We start from the raw sequence: 17,821 nt of genomic DNA on the forward strand, positions 1-17,821 counted from the left end.
CACTGTCAGTCTGTTTTCTGGATTTGTCACTTTCCCTTTTAATTTTACCTAGTTCTGTTATTTGCATGAGACCAACCAGCTAATCATAAAATCCCCTAAATTTATGTAACTTTAAAGAAATATACAGGATAAATTATAACAGTTTTGTTACCTGCAGAACAGCATTTGGGATGCCCACACTGATAGACGACGTCCTGAAACATCCATGTGCTGTGCCCTGTGGGAATAGCCTTGTGGCTCCGTCTGTCCTGTTGCCTTTTCCATGTACACAGCTGGCTTCAGGGCAGGTGAAAGGGCCTGCTTTACTACTTCCTAATAATGATGCTTGCTTTTCCTTTTTAGAAAATGATGAATGATTAGAGCTGACTGGCAAATTTGAAAAAATTGGCCCATTTGTCCCCTCACCCTTATTATGCTCTTTTTTTTATTTCTCCCAAAGGGAACTGTATTCACTGGTAGCTGGTGGAGATTTATTAGAGCAAATGTTACATGTATTAGAGTATAATTTGTCAAGTCACAGTCCATGTGATATATTGGGTAGAGTGGAAAAGCTCTCTTCAAAATGATTGAGGGAGGGGGCTGGGAGAATTTTCATATTGTTTTTTGTGTTTAAATTTCTTTTGCCTTGAATTTATATTTATACAAGTAGTAAAGCCCTCTTCAAACGAAAAGCCTATAGCTGAAAACCCATTCTTTTTTTTTAGAGACAGAGTCTTACTTTATCGCCCGCGGTAGAGTGCCATGGCATCACAGTTCACAGCAACCTCCAGCTCTTGGGCTTAGGCAATTCTCTTGCCTCAGCCTCCCAGGTAGCTGGGACTACAAGCACCCACCACAACGCCTGACTATTTTGTTGTTGTTATTGCTGTTGTTGTTGAAGTTTGGCCAGGGCCAGGTTTGAACCCGCCACCCTCAGTATATGGGGCCAGCACCCTACTCACTGAGCCCCACAGGCGCCGCCCAAAAACCCATTCTTTTATTTATTTATTTATTTATTTTGAGATAGAGTCTCAAGCTGTCACCCTGGGTAGAGTGCCATGGCATCATAGCTCACAGCAACCTCAAACTCTTGGGCTCAGGTGATCCTCTTGCCTCAGCCTCCCAAATGGCTGGGACGATAGGTGCCCCACGCTATTTTTAGAGACTGGGTCTCGCTTTTGCTCAAGTTGGTCTCCAGGCATTCTACCTGCCTCAGCCTCCCTTAGTGCTTGGATTATAGGTGTGAGTCACTGTGCCTGGCCCTTGAAAACTACTCTTATGGAATGTGTTTGAGACACACCACTGAGTCCTACCCCATTGTGAGCAGTTGGGGAAATGGCAGGCAGGAAATGGTACATCCTAGCTGGTTCTCCTCCCAGCCTCCTGCCCCTGGAGCCCTGAACCAGTTGTACCTTTGGAGCTTTCCCTCAGCAGCACTCCTGGGAATACATTGGCTCTGAGTCCCTAGAAGCAGTGCTGCTTGCCTGACAGCTTGACCTTACATTGACCCGGCTCTCCATCCTTAGTTTGAAATCATTTCAGCCATAATCTTTGGACTTTCTTTCTTTCTTTCTTTCTTTTTTAATGTTTAATCACTGCTTTTTTTTTTTTTTTCGTAGAGACAGAGTTTTAATCTCATCTGGTAAGCCTCTGTTTCATGCTAACATCATGACAAAATGTTACAGGCTTTTAATTTGTTTCTACGATATTGCTTTGCTTTTATAAACATTTCTCCATGAGAAGCCTAAATGAAGAAAATAAGACTCACTGGTTTCTTCCTGCTGGTAGGTGAAGGAAGAAGGTTGTGTGTGCCATTTGCTTATCTCATCCTCATAGGAGAGGAAGAGGAACACACTACCAGGGACACTTTATCAGGGGAGGAAATATGCCCCTACCTGCTCTTCCATTTGCCTTACCTGCCTCCCAGTGAATTTGCTTTGAACTGATCTCGCCACAGCAGTCCATGCCAGAAACCCTTGGGGAGGGCGGAGATAGTGCAGGGAGACCTTAATTCCTGGGAATGTTGTACTGCCTCTCTTACCCACAGGAATATTTATCTAAATCTAAGCTTGAGGAAGACATTGATACTTCATTTTTACATCATTCTCCACCATCCTTCTTAGGGTGACTGTTTAACTGTTGAAGGAAATTAAAACAAAGCTGAATACTTCTTGGAAGACATAATTATTTCCTGGCCCAAATATCACACAAAGATTTAATTGGTGTGTCATTGTGCGACTTTAACAGGAATTCATTCCATGTGGTATCACTGAGAAATTAGGAAAGAGTCTTCTAGATTTATAGCTTATAGTTTAAGGGCAGACTGCTGGCTTCCATCCAAAAAGCTGGGATATGTAAAGTTACAAGGATCATTTGTGTTTGAACGTATCCTTCCGATTGCCTACTATTTAAAAATTAGCTTGGCAAAGGGTGAAAGTCAGAACCGATAGTGTAATTATTTTACCCTTTGAAACTTGTAATGTTCATCAAAATGTAAGTACATGAGATATAAAGTACATCTTAAACAGAGTGTTCAATTACGGAGCTGTAACAAATACTGCCTGTAGAGTGATAGGGTGAATGTACTGACCCTCCGGGGAGGGATTGAGTGCATGTCCCACCCAGGAAATAATGAATGTACCAGTCCTACCTCTCTGACCCTTTAAATCTCTATCCACCATAGCCCACGTGTGGAATTCTTTCCCAGTCAGGGATTTCACCCTACCTGTACCCACATTGCCCACACAGAACCAAGACTCCATTTTCTTTTTGTTTTGCGCCTCGGAATAATCTTTCATCTTTGGGTCCTTAACCTCTCATAAAGGATTACCATTGGGCTGCATCAATCCAAGAGTTTTACTTAAAATGGAGGATTTGCCTTAACCACTTACTTTCCCCGTTTGAATTTTATTTTTTTCTTTTTGAGACGGAGTCTCACCATGTCACCCTAGGTAGAGTGCTGTGACGTCACAGCTCACAGCAAACTCAAACTCTTGGGCTTAAGTGATTCTCTTACCTCAGCCTCCCAAGTATCTGGGACTAGAGGCGCTCACCATAACGTCTGGCTATTTTTGTGTTGTCATTGTCATTATTATTTAGCAGGCGCGGGCCAGGCTCAAACCCACCAGCTCTGATGTGTGTGGCCCGTGCTCTAACCACTGGGCTACGGGCGCCAAGCCTTGAATTTAGTTTTTATCACCAAAGTAAAACTTTTGACTGTCGGGCGGCGCCTGTGGCTCAAGGAGTAGGGTGCCGGTCCCATATGCCGCGGAGGTGGCGGTTTCAAACCCAGCCCTGGCCAAAAACTACAAAAAAAAAAAAAAAACTTTTGACTATCATTCAAGGGACCTACTTTTAAGTTGTCAAGCTATTGCAGGAGTGGGACTCTGAGGTAGGCAGGTGAGGGGAAGAGTTGGTTTCAGCAGTTCAAAAGTGCCCTGAATACTGTATGCAAAGCTATGTGTGTGCGCACACGTTCTCAAACATGCGCACCTCCAAATACAAAGCTGAGACTCTACTAGCGATAAAGAAGATGATTGTGGTCCTGGTGGGGCTAGTATTGCCGAGAAGGATGATGGTTTGGAATTGCAGCTATATAGCAACTCACTCACCTCATTTTCAGATCTGAACAGTGTTTGCCTAAAACCCTCCTATGGAGCTGTCAGTAAGTCCTTACATTTGGAGGCCATGAGCTCATAAGAATGCACTGCCTCTTTGGTCAAGGGGACACTGGGAGGACTCATGTCAGTCACCTATGTTCATTTCACCCTAATTAATGTGAGAGAAGTGACACAGCCCATGTAACTAGTGGGCAGGCACCAAATGAGAGTGCATGCTTATAAAGGGCTCTGTGAGATGGAGTTTGGAGGCCCTTTCTGCACGATGCCTTGAGACTTGGTATTTCTCCCAAGTAACTCTCATTTCCACAACTTGAGGAGAACAGAGTCAGTTGAGAATCGCTCCCAGAGTTGTGGGCTGGAAGAGCTGCTGAGGTGGGAGGGGAGGGAGGAGAAACTTGTTCACATGCTTGTTAACATTTGAGGGTCTCTGACAAAGGATGTCTTAATGCCTTGCCCGGGTCAGCCGGTGATGGCCCCCCAGGAGGCCCGGTTGTGCACAGGAAGTCAGACACTGATGATGTTAGGGGACAAAGGCGCCCACCCCGGGAAGGGCCTAATTGCTGTGTCCGGCTCCCAGGCTGCTGGCCTGTAGCTGGAGGGGGCTGGGCAGGATGCGCTAAGTGTTAACACCTGGAGCCAGCACTGCTGACTGCCTAGTGGGTTTTTTGGGTTTCTTTGGGGGGGGGGGAGTTGGCTGTGTGGCTGGAGGTGTGTGCATTGACACACAGGCACTCACAAATCCTGTCTGCATCTTGGGTGACATAGGATGTGGTATCTGAGAGACTACATGAAATGGTTTGATCAGGAGGTCACACTATTGTTCAGCATCAGCCCTGAAATAGGGAAGGGCCTTTGCTGACTGTTTCTTCCCCTGGACTGATTAATTCCCTCTTTCTCACCCGAGAAATCTTCTGGGAAAGGCTAGACCTTGCAGAGAGAGGCAGAAGGGTCACTCTGGCTTTAGCTAAGTGAGAGCTTACGGAAAAAGAAAGATGAGGTTTTGAATGAGCTGGAGTCCTAAGGAGATGGGAATATGGCAAGATGAGGGGTGATGGGGCACCTACCAGTACCCAAGAGGGGCTGTGGTATGTATGTGAATGTCTGAATCCATACAGGGTGGGGTCAGTGGGAGGCTTTGCACCCCCCTTGTTTCTAAACCCCCTCATTTCTAAGTGGGGTCTCTGGATTCTTTGAATCTACATGGAGCTTTGGACCTGGGGCTTATGTAGCCTTTGGAGGCCCTTGGGTGGCCTTCAGAAGCTCTGAGAACCCCCCTGAAATTGTATAAGAAATGTTTCTGAGAGAAATTGGGCAAGGATGTTTTTCATAGGATTCTTCAGAGAGTTCTAGGAACCGTTTCCTCTTAATGACAACAGGGTCATTAATAATTAAAAGTGAAGGCGGGGGTGTTGGTTCATGCCTATAATGGTGGATCACTTGAGCTCTGAAGACCAACCTGAGCGGAGACCCCATCTCTAAAAATAGCTGGACACTGTGGCGGCCACCTGTAGTTCCCAGCTACTCAAAAGGCTGAGGCAAGAAGATCACTTGAGCCCAAGAGTTTGAGGTTGCTATGAGTTATGACACCATGGCATTCTACTGAGGGTGACAAAGTAAGACTCAAAAAATAATGATATAAATAATAATTAAAAGTGAAAGTACCTTGCCTTGGTCAGTAGCCCTGCAGGGCAAGAGTAGAGGCTCAGTCCCTGCCAGGACAAGGCTAAACCTGGGGTCCTCCCATGGGCCACCAATGGAAGGCAGTTTTGAGCACAGGTTGACTCACTTGGATTTTTGCAGCTAGAAGGAGAGTTTAAAAAGGATGCTTGAGGGCGGCGGCTGTGGCTCAAGGAGTAGGGCGCCGGTCCCATATGCCGGAGGTGGCGGGTTCAAACCTAGCACCGGCCAAAAACCAAAAAAAAAGGATGCTTGAAGCTTGCACAGTGGCTCACGCATGATCCCAGCACTCTGGAAGCCAAGGTGAAAGAATTCTTTGAGCTCAGTAGTTTTGAGACCAGCCTGAGCAAGAGTGAAACCCGTTTCACTAAAAATACAAAAACTAGCTAGGCGTGGTAGGAGGTGTCTTATAGTCTCAGCTACTTGGGAGGCTAGGCAGGAGGATCTCTTGAGCCCAGGACTTTGAGGTTGCTGTGAGCTATGACGCCACGGTACTCTACCCAGGGCAACAGAGTGAGACTCTGTCTCAAAAATTAAAGAAATAATAATAAAAAAATAGAAAGGATGCTCGAAGCTTGTTTCTTTCCTAGAGAAAGGGGGAGGAAGCCACACATTTTGAAGAAGGGTCTAATGCTGACTTGCTGCTTCCCACTGTTATGTTAAGGAGGTTATTCTGTCCAAGACCACCAGGTCAACAGACTTAATAGGCTGACAGAAGGGTCACCTTGTTTTCTAGCATATCCTGTAATGTTTCTATTAGCAGCAAAACTCTTAAAAGGGTGCCTTTCCAAATATAGGAAAACCACCTTGAGTAATTTCCAAATATGGGAAATTCACCTTGAAGGAAGCGAGGTTGTGGGGCTTGCCAGGGACCTGTTGGGGTGGAGGAAGCTGGGTCCCCATGGCAACATCACAGTTCCCCCATTTCTGCAGGCATTTGTGCTGCAGAAGCAGAATTCCAGATGTGACACAGCATTTGGAGACTCAGTCCCCAGGCCTCTGACACAATTCAGAGCAGCACAGCTCTCTCTGTGTGGTCCTAAGGCTTTTTATTAGTGGTTATGTTTTGATCTGAACATTTCCTCCCAGCTTAGGCATAACAATCATGTTTATAGCTTTAAGTTTTTCTCTATTGTCTAATCACTGTTTTGCCCTCATCGGAAGAGACTTTCTTGGGCTTCTGGAGTGAGTCCTGGTAATTGTCCCTTTCACTCCTAAGTGAGTGAGCGACTCAGTAGCTGATTTGCTGGCTGGGCATTTGGGTGCTTAGTTGTTTGCTTCCTCTTTGTGCCCAGTATTTCCAGTTAATCTGTGTCTGCAAGTTGTCTGTGTGTGCATTTCAAGCTACAGATGGGTTGACTGTTACCTTAAAGATGCCCATTCCCTAACATGCGGTTCTCATTTGAGCACATGGGAGTGGCCTGTGAAGCGGAGGGGAAAGCCTGGCTCTCCGTCCAGAGACATGTTTTATAGCTTGCCTTTGACATTTTCAGATTAAGGAAAATGGAACAATCCTGTCTATTTGTGAGTATCAGCCATGGGAGAACATGCAGCCTGGGTCCTTAACAGACTAATTGGAAAAAATACTTAGGCTTTTGCTTTGTGAAAACCGAGGAAACTGTGGAACTTCATTTTGTTTAGTTTTTAAACATAGGAAGAAAGCTAGCTTTTGTGTGTGTAGGTGTATGTGTTGCCATCTCTGGGCTTTAACTGCACAGGTACATTCCAGCAGCAAAACGATAAGGAAATCATGAAGTGGGGAGTGGGAAGAACATTTTAAAATACGTGAAATCCCATGAAGGCCACTGTCATTTAGAGACGTTGCTGTCTGAAAAATAACTCGTGTAAACGTCCTAACACATCCTTATCTTTAATAAATGGATTGGGGCAGGCGTGGCTAAAGGGGTGGGATAGCGAAAAGAAGCTTGGATGAACACTAGAGCTTTCAGTTTGATAAGCAGGATGCTTGGTAACTTGGCATAGCCTGGCTCCATGTTAGAGCTCAGAAACAATTGTCCCTTCAGCTTTCCTTTGGGGAGCGTGAAATTAGGAACATGTGTGTGCTGATTAGCAACATGTCAGCGATGAATCATGATTATGGCTTTGGTCTGGTGCACAGGCCATGCTCTGGAGCAGTGATTTCCTACCTCCCTGAGCAAATCTCTTTAATTAGCTTAAGATCTCCGGGTCTTTGCCGACAGGGTAATTGCTGGTGGGAACCCAGCAGTTCCCCACCCCCAAGCTTGTGTGTTTCCTTGCTACACATCCAAGATCTCACCTCTCCCTAGATCAGGGGTCCTCAAACTGCGGCCCATGGGCCACATGAGGTGGTGTGATTGTATTTGTTCCTGTTTTGTTTTTTTACTTCAAAATAAGATACGTGCCGTGTGCATAGGAATTTGTTCATAGTGTTTTTTTTTTTTTTTAAACTATAGTCCGGCGCTCCAACAGTCTGAGGGAAAGTGACCTGGACCCCTGTTTAAAAAGTTTGAGGACCCCTGTGACAGACTGTTGGCACCCTTCGTTTTTGAAGTTGGTTGCACCTAGATGGGGGAGGAGGGGAGAGAGAAAGAGAAAGAAACAGAGAAACAGCTCCTGGGAATGTGGAGGGAATATTGAATAGATCCAGGCCTAGGCTGACTTTGTGATTTATTTTCCTTGTGTTTTGGGTAAGCCAGCATTCTCCTCAGCTTACATCACCTGGGGCTTCTCTGCAGTTGCAGACTTTTTTTTTTTTTTTCTTCCAAAGGTTTGAACTGAAATCAGTAGGGTCTGTCTTTGCTTTTGAAGCCACTTGAACTAGCTCAGTCGAGGGGCTGCGCGTTCTGCCTCCTGCCCTCCCAGTGGCCACTGGTCATAGGCTGAGGTTTAGTCCTCTTGTACATTTTAAGCCTCAAACTGCTGTCTGCTATCTTTTCATCGTTTTGACACCCTGGAAACCCAAGATGGAGAAAATGTTATGGAAAAATAGGGAGTATGACTTGGCCATAGTTTTAAGTAGTTACTAGGTGTACCTTTTAAAAAGCCACCCTCTCAGTTCTTTCTGACCAAAGCTCTTATTTAAATTCTCTTCACTAAAGCACTCCTGGCTTTCTGAAGTTTCTTAATTGATCACCATTTGGCCTGCTATACTTAGCACAGTTCTGTTCAAAATGCATTTTTCCAAAATGGCAGTTAAGCTGTCTTAGAGGTAAATTGGAAATACTGCTCTGGGAAATTGGTGTCTTCAAGTGGCTGAGAATCCCCAAGAGCCCTCAGGAAATTGGCTGTCTGATCACCCTCCCAGCTACTCCTGGCTGCTGCACGTGGGATCCTCTTCCGTGGCTGTCTCTTTAGTGTCCAGGCCTTTGCTTCTTTGCCATATGGCTGGAGCATGGTGTGGGTTTTTGCCTTTTGAATTTTATTCCTTTAGAGCCCTTAAGGGTTATCCTCTCCTCCCTTCCTGAGAAGATGTTTTCTCCAGTATGTTCCCATTTGCGGCTTCCCTTCTTGCTGACCATAGAGCACCAACCAAAGGAATTTCATAGCGGAGCTTCAGGCTCCCGGGACTTGCTTCTTAGCCCACTTTATAACAAATTAAAAGCAACCTGTCAGTGCAGCAAATGGGTTAATTAACTAAGAATGTGGCATCCTGAAGTTGCAGCTTTGACGTTTATAGTTTTTAAGTAAGAGGCAACAAACAAATATCTTTAGTCATCCGCTCATTAAATATCAAAACAACAGCAGTAACTAAAAGCTTGGGATTGTTTCCTGAAGAACATTTTACAAAGCTACTGATGAGTTTTGTAAGTTGCCTTACCTGTTTTCTTTTAGTGTGGACCCTGAATCTGAGCCTGTAAATCACTGTGTAACACCAAGCTAGGTTCTTGGTGTATATTACCAGGCTTAATCATGCAATCATTTGTTCAGGCAGAAAAATGAGTATTTATCAAGGGCTGACTGTGGCCCAGGCCCAGGACCATGGGGCAAGGGCTTTTGGAAGCCACCCCTTCTAGCCAGTCTGTCTTTTTTTTTTTTTTTTTTCTTCCTTGAGATAGTCTCACTTTGTTGCTCTGGGTAGAGTATTGTGGCATCGTCTTCTTAGCTCACAGCAACCTCAAACTCTTGGGTTTGAGCAATCCTCTTGTCTTAGCTTCCCAAGTAGGTAGAACTACAGGCGTCTACCACAATGCTCAGCTAGTTGTTTTTCTATTTTTAGAAGAGATGCAGTCTCACGTCTTGCTCCGTCTGGTCTCAGACTCCTGACTTCAAGGGAGCCTCCCATCTCAGCCTCCCAGAGTGCTGGGATTACAGGTAGGAGCCACCACGCCCAGGCAGGCCAGTCTGTCTTCAGCCTCTCTTCCTCTAATCCAACTTGTGCACTTACCAGAAAGGGAGTTACTGGGCCATTCAGTTCCCACTGTGATCTCAGTAGAACACACTGCCAGTCAGGTGGTCAGTGCCTCTTGCCACTTTGTCCTGACTTACTGTCTACCTCATCCCCCACAATCTTCTAGAGTTCTGATGCTGGAGACAGATCATACCCGGACAGGCACTTCCCCTGGGCTCTCCGGGGTCTCCCTAAAGTATCTCCTTATAACTTGCCTGTAGTATGACTCTCACCTCCTTCGTTGAAGCAAGAGTCTGAAAGGATAACATAAACATTTCTGAATTCATGAGTGTTGGAGTCTGTGCGAGCTCCACACCAGTCCTTCCCAGATAGTTTTATTCAAATACTTTATAGGATGGTTCAGAAACCCATTTTTTTTTTCTTTTTTTTTTGAAACAGAGTCTCACTCTGTTGCCCAGTCTAGAGTGCAGTAGCATCAGCCTAGTTCACAGCAACCTCAAACTCCTGGCATCAAGTGATCCTCCTACTTCAGCCTCCCCAGTACCTGGGACTACAGGTGTGCGCCACTATGCCTGGCTAATTTTTCTATTTTTAGTAGAGATGGGGTCTCCCTCTTGTTCAGGCTGGTCTTGAACTCTTGGGCTCAAAAGATCCTCCTGCCTCAGCCTCCCAGAGTGCTAGGATTATAGGTGTGAGCCACTATACCCAGCCAAACCCATTTTCTTAACCACTCCTCTACTCCAGACAAGCCCCCAGCCAGCTCACAGAAGCCTGTATCTAGGATGACAGACTCTCAAGCAGCAGCTCTGACGGATCACTGTCTGCCTGAACCCAGGGTGGGGGTAGAGTACAGTGACAAGCAGTTAGTTGTAAGTATATGTGACATCGAAATCTATTTTATCCACATTGCAGCTGAAATTGTGTAAGTGTCTATTAGCTTTCAATTGTTGCTATAATCACCACAAACTTAATTGCTTAAAATGACATAGATGTTATAGTTCTGGAAGTCAGAAGTTCAATACAGACCCCCCCCCCGCCCTTTTTTTTCAATTTAGGTCTTATGTGGGTAAAGTCAGGGTGTTGTCAGGGCTGGCTCTTTGTGGAGACTCTGGGGAGAACACCCTCCTTGCCTTTTCCAGCCTCCAAAAGCCACCTGTTTTCCTTGGCTCATTAGCTCCTCCTTCCTCCATCTTCAGAACCAGCCTATAGCATCTTCAGTCATCTCTCTGTCTTCTGCCTCCATCAACACATCTCCCCTTCTGACTCTGACCCTTCCGTCTCCCTCTTACGAGGACCCTTGTGGTCAATCACATTGGGTCCCCCTGGATAACACAGACTACTCTCCCCATTTTAGGACCCATAAACTTAATCACATCTGCTTGGTCCTTTTTGCTATGTAAAATAGCATAGTCAGAGGTTCTAGGGACTGGGATGTGGACATATTGGGGGGCTATCATTCTGCCTCTGACAAAGTTTAAAGAAAACAGTAGTACTCCGTGGGCTAGCCTGGCACACTGTTTCTACATTATTCTATGTGCACCAGGACAACCCAATGGAGCATTTGTCGTGCATGTCCCGGGAAGCTATGCTCTCAAGGACTTCCAGGAGTAAAAGGTCTTTAAAATACACATAAAAACCTGTACCTGGATTGTGTCTCTACTTCGAAGCTCCATGACCAGGCTTGGATGGTCTCAGGGTCTTATGGTCTCAGATTTTCTGTGGAATTAGAATTACTATTTTGCATCTACATTCACAGAAGTAGATGCAAAATTCACAATTCAAATTGTGGGGTGAATTACTGTGCTGAGTATGCAGGCAGATGATGTGTCAAGAGCACCGAGTGACAGGAGCTAGACTTAGGCAGGCTGCCGACCAGGAGAGCTCTATGGGGCACGTGGGAAAGGGGGGTTCTGGGCAAGCAGGAGTGCCCAAGAACATGCTCTGGGCAGAACTGCAAGGGGTTTGGAAGGTAGAGAAGGGAATGCTGGAAAGTTAGGCAGGGGTCACATCAGGAGTGGTCTAGGGAGTATGGGGAGCCAGTGAAGGGCTTGGAGTGAGGGCAAATATATATGTGTTTGGTCCTGACCAAGCTCCTTGAAGTCAGGACCTAGGTCTGATTCATACCTGAGTGCCCAGCCCTGTGGGGCTGAGGCCAAGGTGGAATGCTCTGTGGGGAGTGTGTGCTATGTGTGAGACTCACCATCCTTCAAGACAGCCTCACTGAGCCCCCTCTGAACAGCTCACACACATCACAGAAACTATTTGGAGGGATTTACGTTCTTACATGCATGATATAGCACATCTCATGGTCTTAGGCTCCTTTCCACAATGCATTAGCCTGCCTAATAAATATCTGTTAAAAACATGTTGCTGGGGAAATATAGAGGAAACAAACACAGGAAATGTAGGGGAAACAGGAAAAGAAGGGAGAGCTGACCACGTCCCACAAGTGAGGTGAGTGGTCACCAGAGTCTCTGTTATCTCGCAGCATGCTGTTAAAAGGAGTGTGCTTCATTTTGAAAAGTTCTTCTATGTGGCTTCATATGATCTTCCTCAAACCCTCCTCCCAGAGAACAGCCATACGAGTTCTTTAAAAAATAAAAACAGTTGAAACCCAGGCCCAGTGGAGTGGTTTGCCCTTGGTCACCAGGTAGAGGATGGGAGGTTTGTGGTGCCAGTTTGGCCTCTAGACTGTGTCTGTTTCCCTTCCGTGACGCTGCTCTGTTTTCTTTTTTTCTAGCTCAGTTACCCTTCCCGCTTTTAAGCTTCAGGCGTGTTTCATCCTTACCTTCACTCCTGTTTACTCAGGGTCTGCCTTGCAGCCTTTCCTATGTTGCGTGTTTATTTACGGCCACCTGGCTCTTTCACCTTGTTTTGCCCTCTACACTAGGCTTATGGAGGGCCAGGGATTGATCTGAGATTTGTCTGTACGTCTTAGGTGTGGTCCACATGGCTAGTTACTCTTTGAAAGGATGCACATCATGCTTCTTCATTCCACGAGGGCAGGGACAGTAACTGTTTTGTTTGCCACCTAGCGTAATTTTTCTAGCTCATAATAGACGTTAAGTAAGTTTATATCCTGGGGGTTTATAAGGGAGCAGAGGGCATTGTTGGGAAGTCTTAGAGCTTTGGTCTTAGAGATCAAAGGTTGAGGGTTATTGAATTGTTTCCTTCCTGGTCTCTTGCCTGGTTGTTAATTACTCTGGTCTTTACCATTTGGAGGCTGGGCGGCTTCTAGCTGCACAGACTGTGACCTTGTCCCTAAGGAGGAATGGACACTCTTAGGATTTTAAGATGGTAAAGATGCATTCCAAAGTGTTTCAGTTCAGGTGAGGTATTCTGGAATCTTGGGGAAAGCTGGAGAAGGCAGCTAAACCACAAAGCAGGAGAGCCCCAGAAGACTGGGCTGGTGCACTGTTTCGAAGTTTTGTGTTACTGCTTGTGCCTCACGTTAGAGAGTGTTGTGTATGTGTGCGTGTGTGTGTGCTTGTCCATGTACCCCTTTCTGCACAGCTGTGCGTTCCCAAGGCCCGCGTATATCTGAGCTCAAGGATACAGTTTCAGTGGGCGTGCCTGGCCTCAGGTTAAGCAGTGTGAACAAGCCTGTAGCATCTGGATGTGATGGGGTTGTGGTCTGAACCTCTGGGCACCATCAGAAGTGTTCTCCACATTGTGTCTCAGTGTAACAATTGCCCATTAAATACCAGGCTGCCAGCATATGGTCTCCCCCCACATCCTCCTTGTTAAATGGAAACTTTAGTGGTGTGATTAGGATATTTTCCCATCATTTAGCATTGCAGAAGTAACATATTTTAGAGAATACTGCAATTAATACAGCACATTTGCAGATTATTATAAAAACAGACAAGTCAGATTTTGTAGATCTATCGCTGCTCTTTCCCATGCTGGGTAAGTGGGGGGTTAGTAAAGGTGGGGTCAATGAGAGGGTTTCAGTACTCCCTCTGTGGGCACTGGAATGAAAGTGGGAAGTCTGGCCGAGTTGTTAGCCCCGCTATTAAGAGTGCAGATGGCTAACGGCCACATCACCAAGAGTTAAGAGTTAGACCTTTTAAAGTCTTTTTTTCTTTTATGACCCACCCTATGTATTCCAAGCATAGGTATGGATGCAGTGAAGAATTTTCTCATTAAAAATAACGGCTTATTCCCACACTCATTCCCAGTCTTGGAATGAGAAACTGGTTTCCTTAGACTGGAGGAATTGCCGATCTGTCTTGGCTAAATAGAGCTTGCAGATGAAGGCGTCTGGAGTAGGCACATTTTATAACCAATCAGTGCTCAAAGTGAGTCTAACTGGAAGGGCTCCAGCTGGCAGCTCTTTGTCGGTCTCCCAATTTTACTGTTAATGAATTATTATTTAACCCCTAAACAGACCAGCCTGCTTCTCTTGTCTTAGGGAAGTGAGCATTCTTAACTGCTCACTCCTGGGACTCTCCTGGGCTGGAGGGAGTTTGGTGTCAGAGGGCCATGGAACAGGCAGGAGGAGCGGTGGGTGGTGTTCAGGACCTGGCATGACCTGGGTCTCCCCAATACTACGTGCCTTGTACTCTGTGCGGATCTGTACTGGAAGAGCAAATTGGCTTCACTCTACATCCTGTTCTCTTGTTTTCCCACAGGGAGTGGGGCCGGCCAGCAGAAACAGCGGGCTGCACAACATCACCTTCAGATATGACAGTAAGTAACTGGCTTGCCTGCTGAAGAATGGAGCCCTTTCAGTAATCTAAGGCTTACACAGTCATGGTGAATCAAGGACACTGCAGGTCTTGGGGTTGGGGAATTTTCTGAACCTGTTCAGGTTCGTCAACAGAGCTAAAGCTCAGTCTCAATTAAGCTACTCAAGTATTTGGAGGCTTGAACAGGTCAAGTGTCTTCCATGGTGTTTAGAAAAGTTATGTACAGAGACCTCCCCCAGTTCCTTGGGACTTAGCCGTGGGCTTAAGAACAAATGCAGATGCCAGAAGGGCCCAGCAGGGGACAGATACCCAAAGCTGCTCACACGCAGGATACCAGGGAATGGTAGGGACTGGGGCAAAGTGGATAGCCCATGTCTGGTTGGAAGGGAGTTCCTTGGTTCCAGCTTGTCGTGGCCTTGAGGAATGAATTCCCACGGACTGTAGCCAAATGTGATTTCCAAGAGTAGTGGGCAATCTGTGCTTTTTGTGTGAACTTTTTTTTTGAGATGGGGATCTCACTGTAGCACCCAGGCTCCTCTCAAATGCCTGGATTTAAGTGATTCTCCTGCTTCGTCTTCCCAAGTAGCTGGGACTACAGTCATGTGCCACCACACTTGGCTCTGTGTGAACATTTTCTGATATTGGCAGTTGTTTAAAAATTTTCACAGACAGAGAGTGGGTCAAGTGAACCTGGGTCCCAGATTGGCCCAGGGATTTCTAGTTGGGCATCTCTGATTCCAACCCCAGCTCCCCACTTACCAGCCTACTAGAGCTATGGCAGGTGATTGGACTTCTCCAAGCCTTGGTTTTCTCATATCAAATAAAGATGTTTCCTTCTCCTAACATCATTTTGAGGCTTAACTGTGGTAATGCTAATAACTGCTCAACTTGGTAGTTGGCCTGCAGTGTACACTAAATAATTGATACCTATTAATATTAGAGTCCGACTGGAATTTGAATACAAGCACCATTTTTTCCCCTTTTTCTCAAGAAAATATGACTTTCTCTGGCTAAATTGATTTCTAGGGGGGAGGTACTTCTGATTAAACATACAGGATTCCTTCAAAGTAGCTGCTTTCATTCAAAAGAAGGTAGTTGTATAGAATTGTGAGCATTTTAGGCTTAGGAGCTATAATTTATAAGTAAAAATGACAAGAGGAAGCTTGACTCATATTTAGTGACTCCTGACGTCTGATGGAGCCCTTGGACGTGGTTCTGAGTTAGTATAAGTAAGTGGCTTAGGTCACATTGAGGCCTCTGGAATAATCACTGCCCCAGAAGGGTTTTTGAAGTCATGGATACAGTCTAACAGGTTTAAGATACAAATACATGTGTCAGTTCACACCAACAATTGCTGGATGGGTATTTTAGGTTAACCAGTGAGGATTTAGACACAACACTCAGACATTTCACATGAGCATGTTCTGGGTAAATGCTGGTATGATAATGAAACATTTGCATGTCTGTGACACTTGTTTCAGCTAAGAAAAGATGTGTAAGGGTTCTTTCTTTGAGTTAGAAAGTTAATTTTTTTTTTTTTTTTGAGATCGTCTCACTCTGTCACGTTGGGTAGGGTGGATAGAGTGCTGTGGCATCATAGCTCACAGCAACATCCAAACTCTTGGGTTTAAGCAATCCTCTTGCCACAGCCTCTCAAGTAGTTGGAAGTACAGGCACCCACCACAACACCCGGCTAGTTCGTTTATTTTTAAAGTAGAGACAGGGGTCTCACTCTTACTCAGGCTGGTCTCGAACTCACAAGTTCAAGCAATCCACCCATCTTGGCCTCCCAGAGTTCAGAAAGTTAATTTCTCATATATGTTCTAGGTTGTGACAGATCTTATATTACTATTCAAGAGTTCAAGATTTTGTGGTCAGCTACAAACAAGCATTTGCATCTCTAATTTAATATGGGGCTTGTGAAAGAAGATCTCTACCCGTAAAACTTAAAAAAGTTTTTATCATACTATTTTCTTCCTGATGCTGAATATTTGGCCTATGCAGCTGTGCCTGCCTTGGATATAACTTCCTTTTTAATTAGAATTTAATTCACAGCTCACAAGGACTCCTGAGACGTTTAAAGCATTTTGCATTTTGGCAAAATGTCATTCGGGCATAAAGGTTTTGTAACTGGAATCTAAAACTTTAGACTTACTAATAATTAGATCCAGACTGTGTTAAAAAAAAAAAACCTTAGTGTTTTCACTAAAAAAGAGATTCCTCTCTTCCTTCCACAAGGAAGTTCCTGTTGTTGCTCAGCTGACTGGTTACTAGTTCTGTTTGAAATAGCTAAGAGCCATTTGCTGAGCTTTCACCAGAATTAGTAAACTACAGAATCTTATTTTTCTATTCCTTTATCATTTAATGTTATAAAGGAAGAAAATGTTATACCATTAAGTCAAAACTGAATTTCCTAAGACTCCCTGCCTCCGTTGGCCTCACATTCATGTTTCTCCTGAAAGTGTATGCTTGAGGGAGAGTGCCTGAGTAAGTTACAATAAATTTTCTTTCTTTTTTTTTTTTTTGCAGTTTTTGGCCAGGGCTGGGTTTGAACCTGCCACTTCCAGCATATGCGGCGGCCAGTGCCCTACTCATTTGAGCCACAGGCGCCACCCACTTTTTTTTTTTTTTTAAAGACACAGTCTCACTATGTCTCCCTTGGTAGAGTGTTGTGGCATCACAGCTCACAGCAACCTCAAATTCTTGGGCTTCAGCAATTCTCTTGCCTCAGCCTCCCAAGTATCTAGGACTATAGGCGCCCTCCACAAAGCCCGGCTATTTTTTTGTTGCAGTTTGGCCGGGGCTGGGTTCAAACCCACCACCCTCGGTATATGGAACTGATGCCCTACCTACTGAGGCACCGCCCCACAATAAATTGTCTTAATACTTAGACTTTATGTTTGCATAATTTTTATATCTAGAGTAACCCCAAAAGCATTAATTTTGGCATTAGAAATGAACAAAAAGAACAAAACAATTTGCTGTTGTTCATGCATCTTTGCAGAGCTTTTACTATAAACCTTAATAAATAGAAATATTTGAACTTTACAAGTATGATGGTATCTTGTCTTTATATTGGGAAGCTGGTCTCAGCCATGACATTTGCAGGCTGAACACCTCTGACTCTGAGCTTGTGTAAGTAGCTATAAGCTCGTGCTGATGATAGAACAGCAAGAGCCGGGTGGCGCCTGTGGCTCAGTGAGTAGGGCGCTGGCCCCATTTGCCGAGGGTGGCGGGTTCAAACCCAGCCCCAGCCAAACTGCAACAAAAAAATAGCTGGGCGTTGTGGCGGGCACCTGTAGTCCCAGCTGCTGGGGAGGCTGAGGCAAGAGAATCGCGTAAGCCCAAGAGTAGAGGTTGCTGTGAGCTGTGTGACGCCACGGCACTCTACCCAAGGGCAGTACAGTGAGACTCTGTCTCTACAAAAAAAAAAAAAAAGGACAGCAAGAGCCCTGGGTGAGTCATCAGAGGCTGCTTTTTTGTGCTGACCCTGGGCTGGGCAGTGGTGGCTCCTAAGCCACCTA

The 17,821-nt window shown here is 45.3% G+C and overlaps 1 protein-coding gene across 2 annotated transcripts in view; it reads left to right on the top strand.

Annotated features, from left to right (window-relative positions):
- The window catches only part of IL17RD (interleukin 17 receptor D), an 81,452-nt gene that overhangs the window by 30,516 nt on the left and 33,115 nt on the right, over nt 1-17,821 (top strand). For both annotated transcript variants that reach the window (XM_053600341.1, XM_053600342.1), the window contains exon 2: nt 14,241-14,298. In XM_053600341.1, the coding sequence (XP_053456316.1) occupies nt 14,241-14,298 (58 nt within the window). The remainder of the gene's footprint in view (nt 1-14,240; nt 14,299-17,821) is intronic.

The sequence above is a fragment of the Nycticebus coucang genome, chromosome 8 (assembly GCF_027406575.1).
Source record: "Nycticebus coucang isolate mNycCou1 chromosome 8, mNycCou1.pri, whole genome shotgun sequence".
In the NCBI taxonomy this organism is placed as follows: Eukaryota; Metazoa; Chordata; class Mammalia; order Primates; family Lorisidae; genus Nycticebus; species Nycticebus coucang.